This window comes from Gracilinanus agilis, chromosome 4 (genome assembly GCF_016433145.1).
Source record: "Gracilinanus agilis isolate LMUSP501 chromosome 4, AgileGrace, whole genome shotgun sequence".
Taxonomy (NCBI): Eukaryota; Metazoa; Chordata; class Mammalia; order Didelphimorphia; family Didelphidae; genus Gracilinanus; species Gracilinanus agilis.
This window is the reverse complement of record NC_058133.1, coordinates 274,167,041-274,186,106: the sequence shown is the minus strand read 5'-3', so window position 1 is coordinate 274,186,106 and position 19,066 is coordinate 274,167,041. Positions and strand designations below refer to the sequence as shown.

The following is a 19,066-nucleotide window of genomic DNA, read 5'->3' as shown; positions in this document are numbered from 1 at the left end:
AAAAAAAACCCTGCAACAAAATTCTTTAACTACTCATGAAAAAACAAAACACAATTCTCTCCCACTCTCCACTCCCCATACTTCCAAGCCAATTGGTGAATGACAATGAATTCTTTAACGACGCGTAGGGAGTTGGGGAGGGAAGGGTTGTGGGTAAACCTCATATTCAGAGGACATTGCTGGGTCCTAGAACAGCTTCCTGGCCAGCCCTGTAAAATAAAGGGATTGGACTAGAAAGCCTTTAAGTCCCTTCCAGCTCTCAGTCTACGGTCCTATGCATTCTTCGTGTCTATCTACGTTTGCTTTGTTATATTTACTTATTAGTTGCACTACCCTAGGAGAGTATATAAGGTCCGAGGGCAGGGATGATTTCTTTCTTTTTTTCTCCCTCCTTTTCTTTTTACCTTTGAATCTCAAACCTAGCATGGGGCCGAGCCAATGGCATTGCACGTGCCTAATGTTTATTGAATGGAATGGAATCGAATCTCTAAAGCTCCATTCCAAAGCACGAGCCTAACAAGTCTACATCCAGCACTTACAACTAATATATGAAGCACCTCTAGCCTACAGATAGCACTACCAATGCCACGCCCCTTCATACCTCTCCTCCGCTTTCCCCGTCCCCGCCCCCCATCAATTGACGCAATCGCAGATCGACCTGAGAACGACGACGCTTCTTCCAGTTTTTTATGCGCCTGCGACTAGCGTTAGGTCGAGTGAAGGCGGGCGCTTTGACCGGGAATCCTTCTACCTTGTTTGGGTTACTCCCCGCGACCCGGTAATCTCGCGTGACTAACCTCCTCTCTGCGCCTGCGCAGAGCATTCTGAAGCCGAAGGTCGTGCTGGGAAGAAGGGTCGCCTTTGGGTTCGGAGGCCGCTACGCCATTACAGTGTTCGTCCTTTCGCCTCGGCTAATTGCCGAATCGCTCGCCCCTTCGCCGAGATGCCTCGGATTATGATCAAAGGGGGTGTGTGGAGGAATACGGAGGTGAGTGCCGTCTTCCTGTCACACTCTCTGGCCCCCTGAGGTGGTTTGTGCGCATGCGCTATCTCCCGTTAGCAGTGAGGAGGGGTGGTTAGAATCTTAGAATGGGTAGAGTTGGAAGGGACCTTTGGGATTACCCAGGCCAACCCCTTTTGTAGGGCTCCCCGTGAACTTTTCCTCTTCCTCTTGCCATTAATAATTTGGCACCACCCTGCTTTTCCAGGGTTATCTTTACTTAAGCTTCCCCGCCTTCTGTGATTCAGCCAAGGCTGGACACCTGGACAGGTTTTCATCCAGAACGTCCTGCCTCCATTCTCCTACTCCTGCTACCTTTGCTTCGGGAATGCTCTTCCTACCTGCCTTATAATGAATTTCTCTTTATCCTTTAAATCCCAGTTTAGGTGACACTTCCTTCAGGAAGCCTTTTACAGAATCATAGTTTCTCAGAATTGGAAAGATTCTCAGTCACCCTGGCCCTATGCATGACCTGAAAAAAGAATTCTTACTGCAACATAAATCCTAGATTTTAGAGCTGGGAGAGACTCCAGAGTCATGAAATCCAACCCTTCATTTTGCAAATGAGGAAACTGCTAAGTGCTTTTACCGAGATCAAACTAGGGAGTTTTTCTTTATGTCAATCCTAAATTTGTCTTCTGCCAACTCAATAATAACAAAAGTCTATATTATAATTATATATAATATATGATAATAAACCTCTTTAGGGTTTGCAAAATGCTTTACATATCTCATTTGATCCTCACTACCACCTTAGGAGGAAGGTGCTGTTGTTATTCCTGTTTAATAGATTAGAAAATTGAGGCAGTGATTTACTTACTCATAGCCGCACAGGTACTAAGGTCTGAGGCAGGATTTGAATTTAGATCTTTCTGACTTCAAATCCAGCATTCTAGTCTCTTGTATTTGTGCTTAGTGTACTTTTCTGAACAAATCTAATTCTTCCAAATGATGGGCCTTTTTTGTCCTTAAGTAATTTTTATTTTTTGTTACTCTGAACTTGACAAATACCAATAAATATAAACATTTCCATATCCAATGAACAGAAAAAAGATTGTGTAAAATTACAAATATTGCGTATAGCTTGCTTTTAAGCGTATGTAATAAATTCATTTTGTTAGTTTCAAAGCTGTCCTGCTCCTCTATGCCTAGCCTCTGAAGCAGAGGTCTTCTCTTCTATATAAATGTCTGCTTGTACATCCTGTGTGATCATGTGAGAGGAACCTCCCCTCCCCCAATTCCTCTTTCCCTTTCTTTCCATTCTTCTCTTAAGATCATCAAGACACAACAGAACCATTCCCTTGTCTTTTCTAATTGGGCTCTCAATGACTTGAGATAATGATAGGATGCAAGAGGGGACACATGCCATCTCCAGAGTTTGTTCTTATTTAGTCCCTTTAGAATTGTTCATTTGTGTTTACCTTTTTATATTTCTCTTAACTCCTGTGTTTGAACAGAAAAGTTTCTACCCACCTCTGGTCTTTCATCAAGGAAAACAAATTATAAAAAGATAGAAAGGGAGGAATCCTCCAGCTTATCAAGAACTTTAAATGCCAAACAGAAGTTTATATTTGATCCTGGTGGTAATAGGGAGCAGCTAGAACTTCTTGAACAGGGACATGACAAGGTTACAATACCCTTAGAAAACTTACTTCAGCAGTTTAGTAGGATTTGGTTTAGAGATGTTGAGAAAGTAGGTTTTGTGATTTTTTTTGAATGGAAAGAAAGAATTCTTTGTAAGAGATGTAGAAGCAGTAAAATTTTGTGATGAATTGGCTCTGTAGACTGAGTGAGAATGAGGAGACCCAGAATGACGGGAAGTTGCCAGCTTGGGTGACGAGTGGATCCTCTGAGAGTAATAAGGAGGAGACCGAGAAGAGGGGATGGAGTTTGGGGCAGGAAAAGATAATGTTTTGGATTTGTTGAGTTGAGATATTTAGGGGACATCCAGTTTGATCAGTCTAAAAGTGTAGGTCTGACTATGTCACTCCTCTACTTGATACACGAGTGGCTCCCTTATTTACTCTAGGATCAAATATTATTAAATCTTTATCATCTTTATGAAATGTTATTGTGTAAATTTTATAGTACATGTATCATTATTAACACATTAACACATATACATAACTTAAAAAGATATTTCATATTAGGGGTGCCTATTTAAACATTTTTGATAGTTAAGGTTGTACTGTCAACACTGGAGTATTCCAATGCTTTATATCTGCCCATGTTGTAATACTAATAATAATAAGTAAACTTTATATCATGTTTTACATATATTTGCTCATCTGTGAGGTGGGTACTACATTAGTTATCCCTGTTTTACTGATGAAGAGAATGAAGTGTAAAGAAGTCCAATTTCTTGTTGATATTAACACATGAGTGAACATAAGTGGTAGAATTCAAATCTAAGCCTTCTGGACTACACATCCAGCTTTCTGTCTAGTCTGGTACAGTGGAAAGGACTGGATAGAGAGTCAGAAGAGTAAGTTCCACATCTGCCAGGACTTAGTCATGTGACCTTGGAAATCACATCACTTCTGTTGGTCTCAGTTTACTTATCAGTAGAATGAAACCATTAATCACAAGATTTTTTTTTAAGGTCTCTTCCAGCTCTCCAATTCCCCATCCTTTTTTTGGGATGAACTCTAATCTTCCTTGGAAAGATCATTGAAATCTTATCAGAACTAAGTTAAATTGATTCTTTTCTAGTAAAAAGTAATTTTTATTGTTAAACACTTTCTTGTTCACTTCCTTAGGATGAAATTCTCAAAGCAGCGGTGATGAAATATGGGAAGAACCAATGGTCTCGGATTGCTTCACTGTTGCATAGGAAATCAGCAAAGCAGTGCAAAGCCAGATGGTATGTGCAAGTCATTGAGGGGAACCTGGGAAAAATTTAATGTGAACTTAATATTAATGGGGGAAACATGGCAGTTATTTGAATTTGATTAAGGAGAGAATAGGAATTGGAGTGTTGTAAGGATCTGAGAGTCAGGAAAACGGGATTCTAGTTGGTTCTCTTCATTAACTATTGACTATGGGTAAGTTACTTCATACCTTTGGGTCTCAGTTTTCCTGGCAAATTGGAATAAGGATACATGCCCTCTGGCACAGAACTGGCAAGATAGGATGACTGCATCAGGATTTTGGAAATCATACCACATAAAGGGAGAGTCATAGGGAGCTTAGGAATAGATTCTGAGTTAAAAGCTTATGCTTGACAGTGAAAAAATTTGCTCTCCATTCCAATTGTCTCCCTGAAAAAGGGTGTATAGAAAGAATGGTGGACTTTGAGTTAGGTCCAGCTGAATTGAAACTTGCTATATTGTTCTGTGATCATGAGCACTTATGTCCCTGAACCTCTGTGAGGTTTTCTCATCAATAAAATAAAGGTAATATTTGTTATACCTATGGTAGATGAATATCAAATGAAATAATATGTGTATATATAGTGCTTTGCATGCCTTGAAGTGCAATATATATATCATTGATTTTCATTGTCATCATTCTTAGAGTTAGAGAGGTAGTATGGTGTCATGGATGAAGTAGGTGTGGTTTCATTCATTGTATTTATATCCCCAGCACATAATATAGTGCTTGATATGTAGTAGATGCTTAATAACGATAATATCATGTTATTTTTAAAGTGTAATGCTTTAAGGTTTGCAGAGTGTTTCACATATATTATCTTGTGACGCTCACAACCCTGTGAAGTAGTTGTTTATCTTATCCCCATTTTACAGAAGAGGATATTAAAGATAAGAGATGTTAAGTGGTTTGCTTTGGGTCATCTTGGTAAGTGTCTAAGGCAATGATGTTGAACCTTTTAGAGATGGAGTGCCAGCCCACCCCCACTTCACTCTCCACACCCCCCCAGAGTCCATGTGCCATGCCCCTCCCTACCACTGAGTGCTGGGCATGCCCCCCACCCTTACCCCACACAGGGGAGGGAGAAAGCTGGGCAGAGGGGCAGGTGAAGTGAAAAAATGTATCAGGCGTAGTGGAGATGGAAAGGGGAGCAGCTCCGCCCAAGTCCCTCTGCCTTTCTAGTAAACAAACTGGGTTGGGGATAGAGGGAGGGAGGGTGACTGGGTGCCCACGGAGAGCACCCTGCGTGCTATCTTTGGTACCTTTGCCATAGATTCACCATAACTGGTCTAAGATAGGATTTGATCTCAGGTCTTAATAAACACTTGATTGATTGATTGATGTGAATGTTGCCTCTGATATTTGGAAGTTGTTTAATTATGGGCAAATCACTTAGTCTTTCCATTCCTCAGGCAACTTTCTAAGAGTAAATAGGGTGTTTTAAAGGAAGTTCACATAGTTTCTTGATATAGGTAATGTTCTATCATGGTTATACTGCCAGATCATCTTGCAAAAATTGATTTAACCTATACCATTCCAGAAGTGTCTCTTTAGGAAATAGGAAAAACAAACCAATCCCAATCTCTAAACTCTGGAATTACCTATTTAATATTGTATATGTTTAACTACATAAAAATGCATTTTAAACAAAAATATCTCATACTCTTATCCTAAGTACATCTGGGAGTGTTTAGGAATGGAGAAACCTGACACTAAGTGGAAATAGACTTTATGGGCAGAGTGGCTTCAGCATGGTATATGCTGTATAATATGGTAATTAGTAATGGTAAAGGGAAGGGAGAACTTTATCAGGTTTTACAGCAGATAAGGATCAGGGGCACTACCATTACCAAAAAAAAAAAAAAAAAAAGAGGAGGAAGGTACCTTTGAAGGAGTGTGAACAAGATAGTCTGTAGCATGCTTTTAGGACAGGAAAACCAATAAGGGGTCCATGAAGGGTACAAAAGTATCAGTCCAAGTTACTAGTTATGGGGTAACACTGTTTCTTTTGTGTCAGGTATGAATGGCTGGATCCAAGCATTAAAAAAACAGAATGGTCCAGGGAGGAGGAAGAGAAGCTTTTGCACCTGGCCAAATTGATGCCGACCCAGTGGAGAACCATTGCCCCAATCATTGGACGAACAGCTGCGCAGTGCTTGGAACACTATGAATTTCTCCTGTGAGTGAGTCTTTGAAAAGAACATTCAAATTATACACAACTAATGTTGAAGAAAACTTTGGATTATTTCTTTTGATTTTAAACAGTTTAAAAACTGAATAAAAATAAAAGAACTAGTTAAAAGAAAGTTCCTAAATGGTTAAAATCAATATCAGTAGCCTTATAGTGTTTAGGTTTAAACCTGTTGTCTACAAACATGAATTGATCAGGAATATGAATTGTCTCAAATTTTAATTAGATTGAATAAAAATTAAACAGGAAAAAATAGCCTATGAAGTGTGTTTTCCATTGGTCCTTAAACTAGTTCTTTGAAGTTCTTTATTATTTACTTTATTAGTTGAAATCCAACTTGATTTCTGTAGTAACATATATATGTGCAAATCTCTAACTTCTCTTAAGGACATCTCAATCTCTAATGAGTTTTATAGAACCAGATTTTCAAAGCTATGAATACTTAACATGGCAGTATTTTTTTAAGCATATGAATGAAAATAAATTTCTCCTCAAAATTTCTTTGGCGATAGTAGGATTCTATCCATTTTTTAAGTGCATATATTCTATTTTTTTTTAAACCCTTACCTTCCATCTTGGAGTCATTACTGTGTGGAAGAGTGGTAAGGGTAGGCAATGGGGGTCAAGTGACTTGCCCAGGGTCACACAGCTGGGAGGTGTCTGAGGCCAGATTTGAACCTAGGATCTCCTGTCTCTAGGCTTGGCTCTCAATCCACTGAGCTACCCAGCTGCCCCCCCCCCCCCCATATTCTATTTTAATTCTTATTTTAGGAATCCGTTAACTCTGAATGGATACCTTAGAATCATAAAGGTGATATCCTCTGATAAGGGGAGAGAAGGAAGTTGTAAACAACAAAATAATTTTGAGGCTGAACTTTAGGTTATAACAATGTTCTGTCATACAGTTTATCATTTCAAACCTTATTTTCCTACTACTTTTCCAAAATGTAACTGGCTAGGTTAAGTAATCTCTTCATGATTTGTCCATATGTGGAATTGGGCCAAATGGCCTTTTAAACTATTTGAAGCTCCTAACAATGTGTCCTTGATCCTCTTGAAAGAGGGATACTATGACTACAAAAGGATTTTTACTTTAAAATCTAATGACCACACAGGTCACTTAACCCTTATTGCCTAGCCCTTACCACTCTTCTGCCTTAGAACCAATATATAATATTGATTCTAAGATAGAAGGTAAAGGTTTTAGAGAAAAAAAACAAACCCAAAAAACTAATGGCTACAGAGAAAGAAAACTTTAGATTAATCTCACTAATGAGTGTCAATGCAAAATTGTTTTGTTAGTTGAAATGCAACTTGATTTCTATAATAGCATATATGTTAAAATCTCTGATTTCTCTCAAGGACAAGGATAAAATCTTTTTAAGGGGCTAAAGAAACATATCCAGAAAATAATTCATTAAGAACCAGATGAATTCGTGCTAATAATGCAAGAATGGTTCAACATTAGGAAGATAATTAGCATAATTCATTGCCTACAAAATAAAGATAACAAAAACTGTGTTGTTTTTTTTTCCAGTAGATGCAGAAAAAGCCTTTTACAGCATTTTGGGGGCAGCTGGGTGGTTCAATGGATTGAGAGTCAGGCCTAGAGACCTAGGTTCAAATCTGGCCTCAGACACTTCTGAGCTGTGTGACCCTGGGCAAGTCACTTGACCCCCATTGCCTAGCCCTTACCACTCTTCTGCCTTGGAGCCAATACACAGAAGTTAAGGGTTTAAAAAAAAAAACAACCAAAAAACCAAAAACAAAACATAACATTTTAAATACCCTAAAAGACTTGGGTGTGGAGAAGAATTTTTTTTACTATGAAAAAAAATGTGTATTTTTACTATTTCTAATGTAGTAGAGAGGAAAATACTATGAATATAAGTTATGTAGACTTTAGCAAAGATTTAGCAAAATACATTATTTTTATAGAGAAGATGGAGAGATATGGATTATATGATCATTTAATTAAATCTAAGATTCAGAACTAGCTATATGGCTGAAAGGAATTATTGTTAATGATTCATTACCAACATGGCAGAAGGCATGAAGTGTTCCTGGCATGTGTTTTTACTCTGGCCTGTTCAACTTTTTCATCAGTTATTTGGAAAAAGGGATGTGTGATGATCAGATTTGTAGATGACACAAAGCTGTTAGGAATAGCTCACATTGGATGACAATCAGAATTCAAAAGGATCTTGACAGATTAGAACAGTGATGGGCAAACTGTTTAAAGAGGGGGCCAAAGGAAAGGAAATGCTCATTTGTCTGTTTCTAAGGCAACTCTTTCGAAGTTTCATTGTATTGTATCCTACTCATTGTATTCGTCAGATTAGGAATAATGTCAAGTGGCAGGATAGAACATTCAGGGGGCCCATAATTGGTCTTTCCTACCTGGATAGACAGGCCAGATTTCTTTGAGGGATTATAGCTTTCTAGAAGGTTCCAAAGTATTCTGGGGCTTAATATAATCTGTTGATTGACCATATGATAATTATCCATCATTTTTTTTGCAAGCTTTTTTACCTCTTTATATATTCTTATGTAGTATTACCTTTGGTAACTGTCTTTCTGTTTGGCAAATAAGTCAGAGATTTCTGGGCTTTTAAAAAATATTTTTGTCGTGGCACTTGTTTTACATTGATTGAACTTGTTTAAAATAATTATATTTGATTTCCATATTATTTGTTGTCCATTTCTTTTTTTTTTCATTTTAAACAACTTATCTAAATAGTTCCAGGGTTATCAGTCATAAAAAATATATATTTTTCATTATTTTTCTTGAAGTTTTTTTAAAACTACTTTTGATCTTAGCCGGCAAGTTCATGATCTGACTATCAAGATAGATGACTCAACTCTGATGGAAACTGATTTACATCAATAAGACATTTTTTCCTTTGAAATGTAATTTATTTTGTTCTTTCTGGTGTAATTCATTGCTTGCCAAATCCAATGCCTGTTGACTAATTGTTTGAAGAGAGTATTCATAATATAGAGGCATGAGACATTTCTGCAAATTTTAATTCTCTGGTCCCTCTCATTCCCTCTTCTTAAACTGTGCTTTTGCATTTATTGGTCCCATCTTCACCTTTTCCCATATTTACATTTAAGTTTCCAAGTGCTAGTGTGAATGTTGATTTGATTTGGAGGATTTTACCAAGTTCTTTGTAGAATTTATCTATCACTTAATCTTCTCAATTAATGTTAGTGCATATGGTGATCCTTTTTTCTCATTAGTATTGTAATATCTGATGACTAAATATACCATGAAGTAAAGTGCATATGGTGATCCTTTTTTTCTTATTAGTATTGTAATATTTGATGACTATACCATGAAGTAATGATTCTTGTTGACTTGCAGGCATATGAAAAAACTTACTCTGCCAGCTCCTTTCTTTATCTGTCTATTTAGCTGCAAATTCCTTTTTCTAGTTTCATTTACAGCAACAATCCCAAGATTGATATGATTCAGTTTCTCTAGGAATATGGCCATTGGTTGGTCATTGAACAAAGATCTCACATTTTAGGATATCAATAGGCAAATTAAAGTTTAATGATATTCTGAAAACTGTATGATTCTTAGCACATTCTACTTTGTTTTCTGCCCATCTACAACCATTTCTGCAGGAATGAAATGAGTCTGCCCAGGATTTTGAGGGCCATTTGTATAAGATTCTCTTTCTTTCTATTAAGAGTATCTTGCAGGTGTAACTGTTACTAGTTCAAAATGGCCATAGGACCACAATATAAAAGGTTACATCTTGAAAATTTTAGAGAAAGAGATCAGGGGTAGTTCAAAATGGGAAGGGCAAATTTTCATCTAAACAAGGGAGAGAGAACATAAAAGATAAACTAGAAAATCTTGACCTCAAAAAATTTAAAAAACCTTTACCTGTATAAAATCAATGAAAACAGGATTATAAGAGAAACTGGAAAATATTTGGAGCCTTTCATAGACAGAGAGGTCCGATAATCCAAATAATACAGGGACCTGACATTTTTGGAGCAAATGTGGCACAGGAGACAGAAGATGTTAAAGATCTCAGCTTTGAAGTAAAATGTTTTGTATTCCAATTTTTTCTGCTTTTATTTAGTAAAAGCACTAAGACCAATGAAGAGAGATAATTTTTCCTCCATAGACTTAATTTTGACTATTTCATAGAAAGAACCCTAAATCTGGGGTAGGTTTACATTTCTTATAATATAGGTAACTTGATGCCCTTTTTCCAGGGATAAAGCTGCCCAAAGAGACAATGAAGAAGAGACAGCAGATGATCCACGAAAACTTAAACCTGGAGAGATTGATCCAAATCCGGAAACAAAACCAGCTCGACCTGATCCGATTGATATGGACGAGGGTAAGAGTTTTATTGTGAGGAAATCAGTTTAACTTTAAATTGTTCAGACACTTCTTTATCTTTCCTCTTTGGGGTTTTTTCCTAACTTTTAGAACCGTTGGCAATTATTCTTTCTCTTTCTTCTTTAATAACTTTCCTTAATTGTTCCTCTTTTTTGTTTTCTTTCACAAATTAGTGACTTATCCAATTGTCTTCAAATGGATAGTACAAAATACCTTTGTAGTGGTTGTGGGGAAGAAATTATCATGGGGAGCCAGAATAGTTGTATTTTGTTCCTAATTCTACTATCAATGACTTAGGTTACCCTTGGGGAAGCTTAATTTTTCTGGGCCTCTATTTGCATGTGTATTTGACATTCAGAATACCTCATTTACCCCTGGGTTCTTGTGAGAATCAGATGAAATAGTATTTGCAAATACTTAGCACAGTGCGTGGAACATAGTGATATATAAATACTAGCTATTATTATTACATCACAAGGTTATTGTGAGAGTCAAATGAGAGGATAGATATGAAAATACTTTGAAAAAATTAAAATGTTACACAACTGCACTTAACTCTTCACAAATATATGAATCCTTAAATTTACTCAATAGCAGTTCACACGAGTAGTGCTGTTTTACTTTGAGGGCAGTCCTATAAAGAAAGGGATGATAATTTTAAAGGGAAAATTATACTTGAGGGGAAAAAGATAATTGTATCATGTTCTTTATTTTCACTAGCCATGCTGAATTGATGATGAAACTAAAAAGTTTTAAGTTTTTTGCTTCTCTATATGAGTATTAGGTATTTAATTTGTCTTTTTAAAAAAAGTTTATTTAGAAAGGACTAATCCTATAGGAGAGTTCAATAAATTTCATGCCAAGAGGAAATAATTCTTTGTACCACATGAATTCATAGTATCTTCTTTTTTTGAGGGAGTGTCATGAATGTTTTTTTTTTTTCTTCTGCAGATGAACTTGAAATGCTCTCAGAAGCTAGAGCCCGTCTGGCAAACACACAGGGAAAGAAGGCCAAGAGAAAAGCAAGAGAGAAACAATTGGAAGAAGCAAGGTCTGGTTTTCTTCACACTGAAAGTCTTTTGTTAACCAAGAGTCACAAATCCAATGAAAATATTGTGTTTCTTTTCATTGTTTGATGAATAATCAAGAACTGTTTATAATAATTTCTCATTGTTGTTTTCTAGTCTCATCGTCCTAATAATTTGAAGGTTTCCTAGTTTTTTCCTATTAAGTAAACAATATAGTTACAGAAATGGTGGGTTTTGGAGGGTATAGCATAAATAATGGTTTTTATTGCTTAGAATTTACTTTTTACTAGCTATTCATATAATATCCTAACATTGTTTCATAAACAGATAAGAAGATAATTTATAACTCATGGCTTTATGACTAGGAGATCATTGATATATAATGTTTTGACATGACTGCTAATTAACTGATTAGTATGAGGCACCATTGACATGTAGGGGAACTCTTCTACTATAGTCTACTCTAACCAAATTTTAGATTTTTCCTTGAATTTTATGGAAAAGCCTTTCCTTTTAATTCTAGAAGGAAAAGTATTTGCTCTTAATTTTTTTGTTTGGGACCAAGTGAGGGTTTCAGATTATATCCCAGTAAATCTTTTCTTTTCTTCACTTAGTGGATTTCTTTTGCTTATATCCATGGCTATTATCTATCCTAGTTGTCTGGTTACTTAAGAGAAAGTATTTGTTGTACAGGCTTACTCATTTAATTTGTTCTTTGGGCTCAGGTAGTTGAGTATCAGCTTCCTGATTATACAGCCATCCTTAATGGTCCCAAATTTAAGAGTGTTTTAAAACTTCTTCATTAATCCCTTCTCATGCACGATATTAGTATTTCAAAATTAATGTTTTAATGATTCTTATTTTTTTAAAGAAAAGGCAAAGTAGTTACATGAAAAAAATATTTGTCCATTTGTTTTTGCCATAAGTTATATACCCTGATGTAAATGTAAATAGAAAGCTAGTCATTCTATCTTACAAAGTTACAGCTCACTTTCCATTTTCTAATTTTTATCATTTTCCTATTCCTCAGGCGTCTTGCTGCCCTCCAAAAGAGAAGAGAACTTCGAGCAGCTGGCATAGAAATTCAGAAGAAAAGGAAAAAGAAGAGAGGAGTAGATTATAATGCAGAAATTCCATTTGAAAAAAAGCCTGCGCCAGGTTTTTATGACACATCTGAAGAAAATTATCAAGCACTTGATGCTGACTTTAGGAAGTTACGACAGCAAGATCTTGATGGAGAGTTAAGATCGTGAGTAACCTTTCTTTTTTTTTTTTACATTTTTATTTTAAACAGAACCATACAAAAAGGAGTCAGATATAAGGAGCAAAACCTTACATAAAACCATGAACCATTTAATAAATCAGAACCAAATGAATTCAGCAACAAAAAGAAAGCATTCTTTCTGTGTCCTTTCCAAATTTAATCAATCATGTTTGAAAACATATGCAATAATCTACATCCACAGTTATGTACTTCTCCACTTTCTTTTCTCTCTTTCTTTTTTTTTTAACCTTTACCTTCCTTTTTAGAATCAATATTGTGCACTGGTTATAAGGCAGAAGAGTAGTAAGGGCTAGGGCTAGGCAATGTGACTTGCCCAGGGTCCCACAGTTAAGAAGTATCTTGAGACCAGATTTGAACCTACACTCTCTCTAGGTCTGGCTCTCAATCCAGGAAGCTATCTAGCTGTGCCCTCTCCTTTTTCTTTATAAAAAAATTATCATTATCTTTTGTCATTATATTACTCTCATTTATAAACATCTCTTCCCTGCTCCTTTATCTAGCCAGCCATTCTTTGTAACAAAGAATAAAAGAAAGAGGAATACAAAAGCAGTTCAGCAAAACTAACCAACACATCACCTGGCCCTAACTGCATAGGTAGTATTCTATATCCCCTCTCTCTAACCTCTGCAATCAAGAGAGGGGTATACATTCAATTTTGTTTTTTATTCTTTCCATTTGCATTAATGTGCTCATGTATGTTTTTCTGGTTCTGCTTACTTCACTAAGTCTTCCCATTCTCTGAATTCTTCATAGTCATCATTTCTTATGCCACCACATTATATTTCTGTATCACAGCTTAATCATTCTCCAATTTATGGTTTACCCATTTTGTTTTCTTTTTTTTTTCCTTGCACAAAAAATACTGTTCACAATATGTTGGTGTTTATGGTTCTTTTCATCAGTGATGACTTGAGGTATGCTTGTGTTGAAGGACTTGGGTATTTTATTCACTTTATTTCTGTTTTCCAAATTGCTTTTTAGAATGTACCAATTTGCAGCCACATCCATTAGTACGTTAGGGTGCCTCTTTCCATAGCCCTTCTAGTGCTGGCTATTTTTAATCTTTTGTCATCTTTGCCAATTTGCTGAGTGTGAGGTAGAAAATCAGATTTGTTTTAATGTGCATTCAGTCAGGAAGTCAGTAAAACAGGTGTGGCAATGTTGGTGATACAAAAAAAAAGGCAAAAATTTGGATGTCAAGGGCTCACTTTTCTAATGAGAGAGACAATATGCAACTAATTATGTGTATACAGGATATATAAAACAATGTAAATAGAAGTTAAGCTCAGAGTCATTAGTATTGAGAGAGATCTGATTGAGATAGGCCTCCTCAGAAGTTGGTATTTGAACTGACTTACAGGAAATCAGGCAGTTGTTAGGAAGAAAAGCATTTCATGCATGAGAGACACTGCCAGTGAAAAGGCTTGCATATGAGAGATGAAGTGTATTCTCTGAGCAACAACAAATAGGCGCCTGGAGCTGGATTATGCAGTACATTGAGGAGAGTTAAGTGTAAGAACACTGAAAGGATAGAAATCTGCCAGGTTGTGTGAGTGGTTTCAGATGCCATGTTGGACATTTTATATTTAATTATGGAGATAATAAGCCAGTGGTAGTGGGGAATAACATGGTCTCAGGCCCGTGCTTTAGGAGAATCATTTAGTCAAATGAATAGAGGATGGATTGAAGAGGGGATAGACTTGAAGCAGGGAGATCAACCTGCAACCTATTATAATAGTTATAATTGTCATTATTAGTGATTTGGATAAGTCTTTCATATGGTTGTTAATAATTTTCAATTCTTTTGAGAACTATTTGTTCATATCCTACTACTTATCAGTTGGGGAATTTCTCTTTTATATTTGTGATATGCACACAAATATGTGTATATGCATATTTATACTGGTAAATGTATACATTGGATAGACCTTCCTTCAGAGATATTTGATGAAAAGGTTTTTCTGTTTTTCAAGTTTTTGATAGTTTTCCTTACAGTCTAGCTATACTGATTTTATTTCTGCAAAAGCATTTCATTTTTCTATAATTAGAGTTGTCAGTTTTATCTTTTGTGATCTCCTATATCCCATAACCTCCTGATCTTTTTTTAAAGTATCTCTTAGTTCCAGCTTGAATTTCTTCTTCTGATTTCTTTTTTTCAAGCATTATTTTTATTTGGTCTTGTGAATTTTCTTGTCATGGTTAATTCTTGCTTAAAACAATACATTTAAAGACAGCGTTGCATAATGGTTGGAAAACTGGCCTAGGAGCCAAGAAAACCTAGGTTCAAGTCCTACTTTTGTTTTTTTATTTTTAAAAAATTCTATTTAGAATATTTTTCCATGGTTCCATGATTCATGATTCCCTCCTGCATCCTAAGGCTGACAGGCAGTTCTACTGGGTTATACGTGTATCATTGTTCAAAACCTATTTCTATGTTATTCATATTTGCAATAGTGATCCTTTAACATCAAAACCTTAATCACATCCCTATCTCACTATGTGACCCAGGATATATTTTTCTTTTTCTTTCTTTTTTTTTTTTTAAACCCTTACTTTCCATCTTGGAGTCAATACTGTGTATTGGTTCCAAGGCAGAAGAATGGTAAGGGCTAGGCAATGGGGGGTCAAGTGACTTGCCCAGGGTCACCCAGCTGGGAAGTGTCTGAGGCCAGATTTGAACCTAGAACCTCCTATCTCTAGGCCTGGCTCTCAATCCACTGAGCTACCCAGCTGCCCCCCAGCATATATTTTTCTAATGCATTTCTGGTGCCACAGTTCTTTCTCTGGATGTGGCTAGTTTTCTTTCTCATAAGTCCCTCAGAATTGTCCTGGATCATTGCATTGCTTCTATTAGAGAAGTCCATTACATTCGATTTTACCACAGTGTATCAGTCTCTGTGTACAATGTTCTCCTGGTTCTGCTCCTTTCACTCTGCATCACTTCCTGGAGGTCATTCTAGCTCACATGGAATTCCTCCATTTCTTTATTCCTTTCAGCCCAATAGTATTCCATCATCAACAGATACCACCATTTATTCAGCTATTCCTCAATTGATGGACACCCCCTTATTTTCCCATCTTTTGCCACCACAAAGAGCATGGCTATAAATATTTTTGCATAAGTCTTTTTCCTTATTCTCTCTGGAGTACAAACCCAGCAATTGTATAGCTGGGTCAAAGGGTAGGCATTCATTTAAAGCCCTTTGCACATAGTTCCAAATTGCCCTCCAGAATGGTTGGATCAATTCATAACTCCACCAGCAATATATTAGTGTCCCAATTTTACCACATCTCCTCCAACAATTATCACTTTCCTTTGCTGTCATATTGGCCAGTCTGCTGGGTGTGAGGTAATACCTCAGAATTGTTTTAATTTGCATTTTTCTAATCAGAAGCGACTGAGAACACTTTTTTCATGTGTTATTGATAGTTTCGATTTCATCCTGTGAAAACCGCCTATTCATGTCCCTTAACCATTTGTTGATTGGGGAATGGCTTGACTTTTTGTAGTTTTGACTTAGTTCCTTATATATTTGGGAAATTAAACCTTTGTCAGAGAGTTTTGTTAAAAATGTTCTCCCAGTTTGTTGCTTTCCTTCTAATTTTGGTTCACGTCCTACTTCTGACATTTGTTGCTGATATGTGACTCCTGGGCCACTCTTTTAAGTCCATATGTTGCAGAATAGTTGTTGAAATGTATTCGTAAATGGATTTTTCTCCTCAGGAGTCAGTCATCTTCACCAACTAAATTATATCTCTAAACTCTCCTCCCTTCTAAAAAAATCCATTTGAACATATTTTTTTGGGACTATTCTTGCCTTGTGGAATTTTAGCTTTTTGAGTTACTTTATAATATAAAAAAAGTTTTTTTGGTGGCAACTTTTTAAAATTTTGTACATTTTCTGTTTTGGTTAATTTTTGTTTTCCAAAATAGGTAGGAGAGCTTATCTTTCTGGATTAGACTGTGAGGTCTTTGAGAAGAGAAAACTGTTTCTTGCCCTGGTATCTTTAGCTCTTAGCACAGGTGCTTAAGAAATGCTTGTTGACTTTATTTGACTAGATGTTTGAGAATGATTCATTTCAGGATGGAGGAGTTGTTCCTGGCTTTTTGACAAGTCTGCCAAACTTTTGGTATCACCATTCATTTGGGAAATTCCATAACTCCCTTTCCTCCCTCTTGTTTTCTCTCCCATACTTCATGACAGTGAAAAGGAAAGTAGAGATAGGAAGAAAGACAAACAACATTTGAAAAGAAAAAAGGAGTCTGATTTGCCGTCAGCTATTCTTCAAACCAGTGGAGTGTCAGAATTTACCAAAAAGAGAAGCAAATTAGTACTTCCTGCCCCTCAGGTAAATTGCAAAATGATTTTTTCATTATGTTAACTTTTGCATATTTGCAGCCTTAATGATAAATATCCAAAGTGGATGCTCCTTGAATTTTACCTATTTTTCTTTAATTATTGGATATTTTATTAAATTTGGAAGTTCCTGGAAAGGGATTGTGGAACTTCCTGTGATATGCTGTGCTACATAATCTTGTGGTGTCTGATGAGCCCTAGAAACATTGTACGATATTTGTTTGTTTCTAGCTAAGATCCCTGGAAAGGACAGTATCTGTGTTGGCTTCAGGTACTTCCAAGTGGACTTGGTTGATGCATGGAGCATGGCTAAACCTATGACATGAAGGAGACTTAGAATAAGATTCTCATCCTTGAGAAAATATTTTGCCTTTCTTCTGCCTTCATCTGATAAGGAAACTGAAGATGTGTTGTTATTTTGTGATTAAGGATAAAATTCCTTTTTTATAAAGCCAGTTTAGAATGAGGCAAAGGGGGCTGGGAGTCTGATTTGCCATCAGCTATTCTTCAAACCAGTGGAGTATCAAAATTTACCAAAAAGAGAAGTAAATTAGTACCTCCTGTTCCTCAGGTAAATTGCAAAATGATTTTTCATTGTAGTAATCTTGGTATATTTGCAGTCTTTATGATAGCTATCTAAAGTGGAAGCTCCCTGAATTTTACTTGTCTTTACTTTTTGGATATTTTGTTAATTTATTAAAATTGTGATTGGTGTGTCTAGGGTAAATAGATTAGCAGAAGCCTGAATACTTCAAGATAGTTTGGAATACTGGAAAGAGAACTAAAGTATTATTAATTTGCCATTGCAAGATTTTCTTTTAAATCTTGAGAATCAAGTGGGGGAAACACCCTCTCTTCCCCCCACCCCCTCCCCACACAGGGGACAAATTCTTTAAGCTTTCTGTCTTCTGAAGTTCCATCCAAGTCTAAATCTATGATCCTGTGTTCCTTCTTAAGGCAGTATCCAAAGTGAGTTACTCTTAGTAATGTTATTCATAATAATGAGCCTTTACCTGTAGTTCTTTTCTTCTAATACATGCAAATTTTAGTTTTGATGTATGATTTCTGGTAGTGAAAAATGGACTTCTATTTCTAAAGATTTTTTTAACCTAATATGGCCTGGTTTTTGTATATATTTTTTTTCATTTGATTAGGATTTAAAAAAATCCTATATTGACAAATTAATAATACTTTAGTTCTCTTTCCATCATTCCAGGCTACCTTTTCTTACTTAAGTTAATTGTAAAGACATCTGGATTTTAATGCTGTCTTAGCTACTTGGATAATTGGCCAAGTCATCTTATTTCTCTCAGTCTTAATTTTCCCATCTGTGAGATGAAAGAATTGGTGAACTAGATGTTTTTTGAATCCCTTCCAATTTTAAAATTTTATTTTTGAGTCTAAGTATATTAAGCATTTTGAGGACATTATGATTCGAACATTTTTAGAACTAAACATAAAAAAACCCATATTAAGTTTAGTAACTCAGTAAAATTTATATTAAAAAATTCACATAAACTCATAAATTTAAAATTATTTACAATTTTTTAAAAAAAGCATAATGATAAATTGGTAACAAAATAGTTTACTTCCACAGCAGCTTCTAGAACTAATCCTTGCAAATTTCAAGCTGTGTCAATTTTGGGACTAGAACAGTGCTTAGTTTGTTGATTACTTCATTTCAGATTTCAGATGCAGAACTTCAGGAAGTTGTGAAAGTTGGCCAGGCAAGCGAAATTGCACGTCAAACAGCAGAGGAATCTGGCATAATGAATTCTGCTTCCAGTACTCTTTTGTCTGAGTATAATGTCACTAATAATAGTATTGCTTTGAGGACACCCAAAACTCCAGCTGCCCAAGATCGAATCCTGCAGGTGAGTTGTTGGAATACATTGAACAAATATTTACCGTATACTCTGTAGGGTAACAATACAGGATATGTAGTTTTATGATATGAAATAGAATAT

General features: G+C 36.0%; 1 protein-coding gene across 1 annotated transcript in view; it reads left to right on the top strand.

Annotated features, from left to right (window-relative positions):
• Window positions 1–818: 818 nt before the first annotated feature.
• The window catches only part of CDC5L (cell division cycle 5 like), a 56,664-nt gene continuing 38,416 nt past the window's right edge, over window positions 819–19,066 (top strand). Inside the window, exons 1-8 of the mRNA XM_044674582.1 lie at window positions 819–988; window positions 3,760–3,863; window positions 5,889–6,050; window positions 10,299–10,426; window positions 11,380–11,479; window positions 12,487–12,705; window positions 16,947–17,091; window positions 18,785–18,973. Coding sequence (XP_044530517.1) covers window positions 944–988; window positions 3,760–3,863; window positions 5,889–6,050; window positions 10,299–10,426; window positions 11,380–11,479; window positions 12,487–12,705; window positions 16,947–17,091; window positions 18,785–18,973 — 1,092 coding nt within the window. The 5' untranslated portion in view covers window positions 819–943. The remainder of the gene's footprint in view (window positions 989–3,759; window positions 3,864–5,888; window positions 6,051–10,298; window positions 10,427–11,379; window positions 11,480–12,486; window positions 12,706–16,946; window positions 17,092–18,784; window positions 18,974–19,066) is intronic.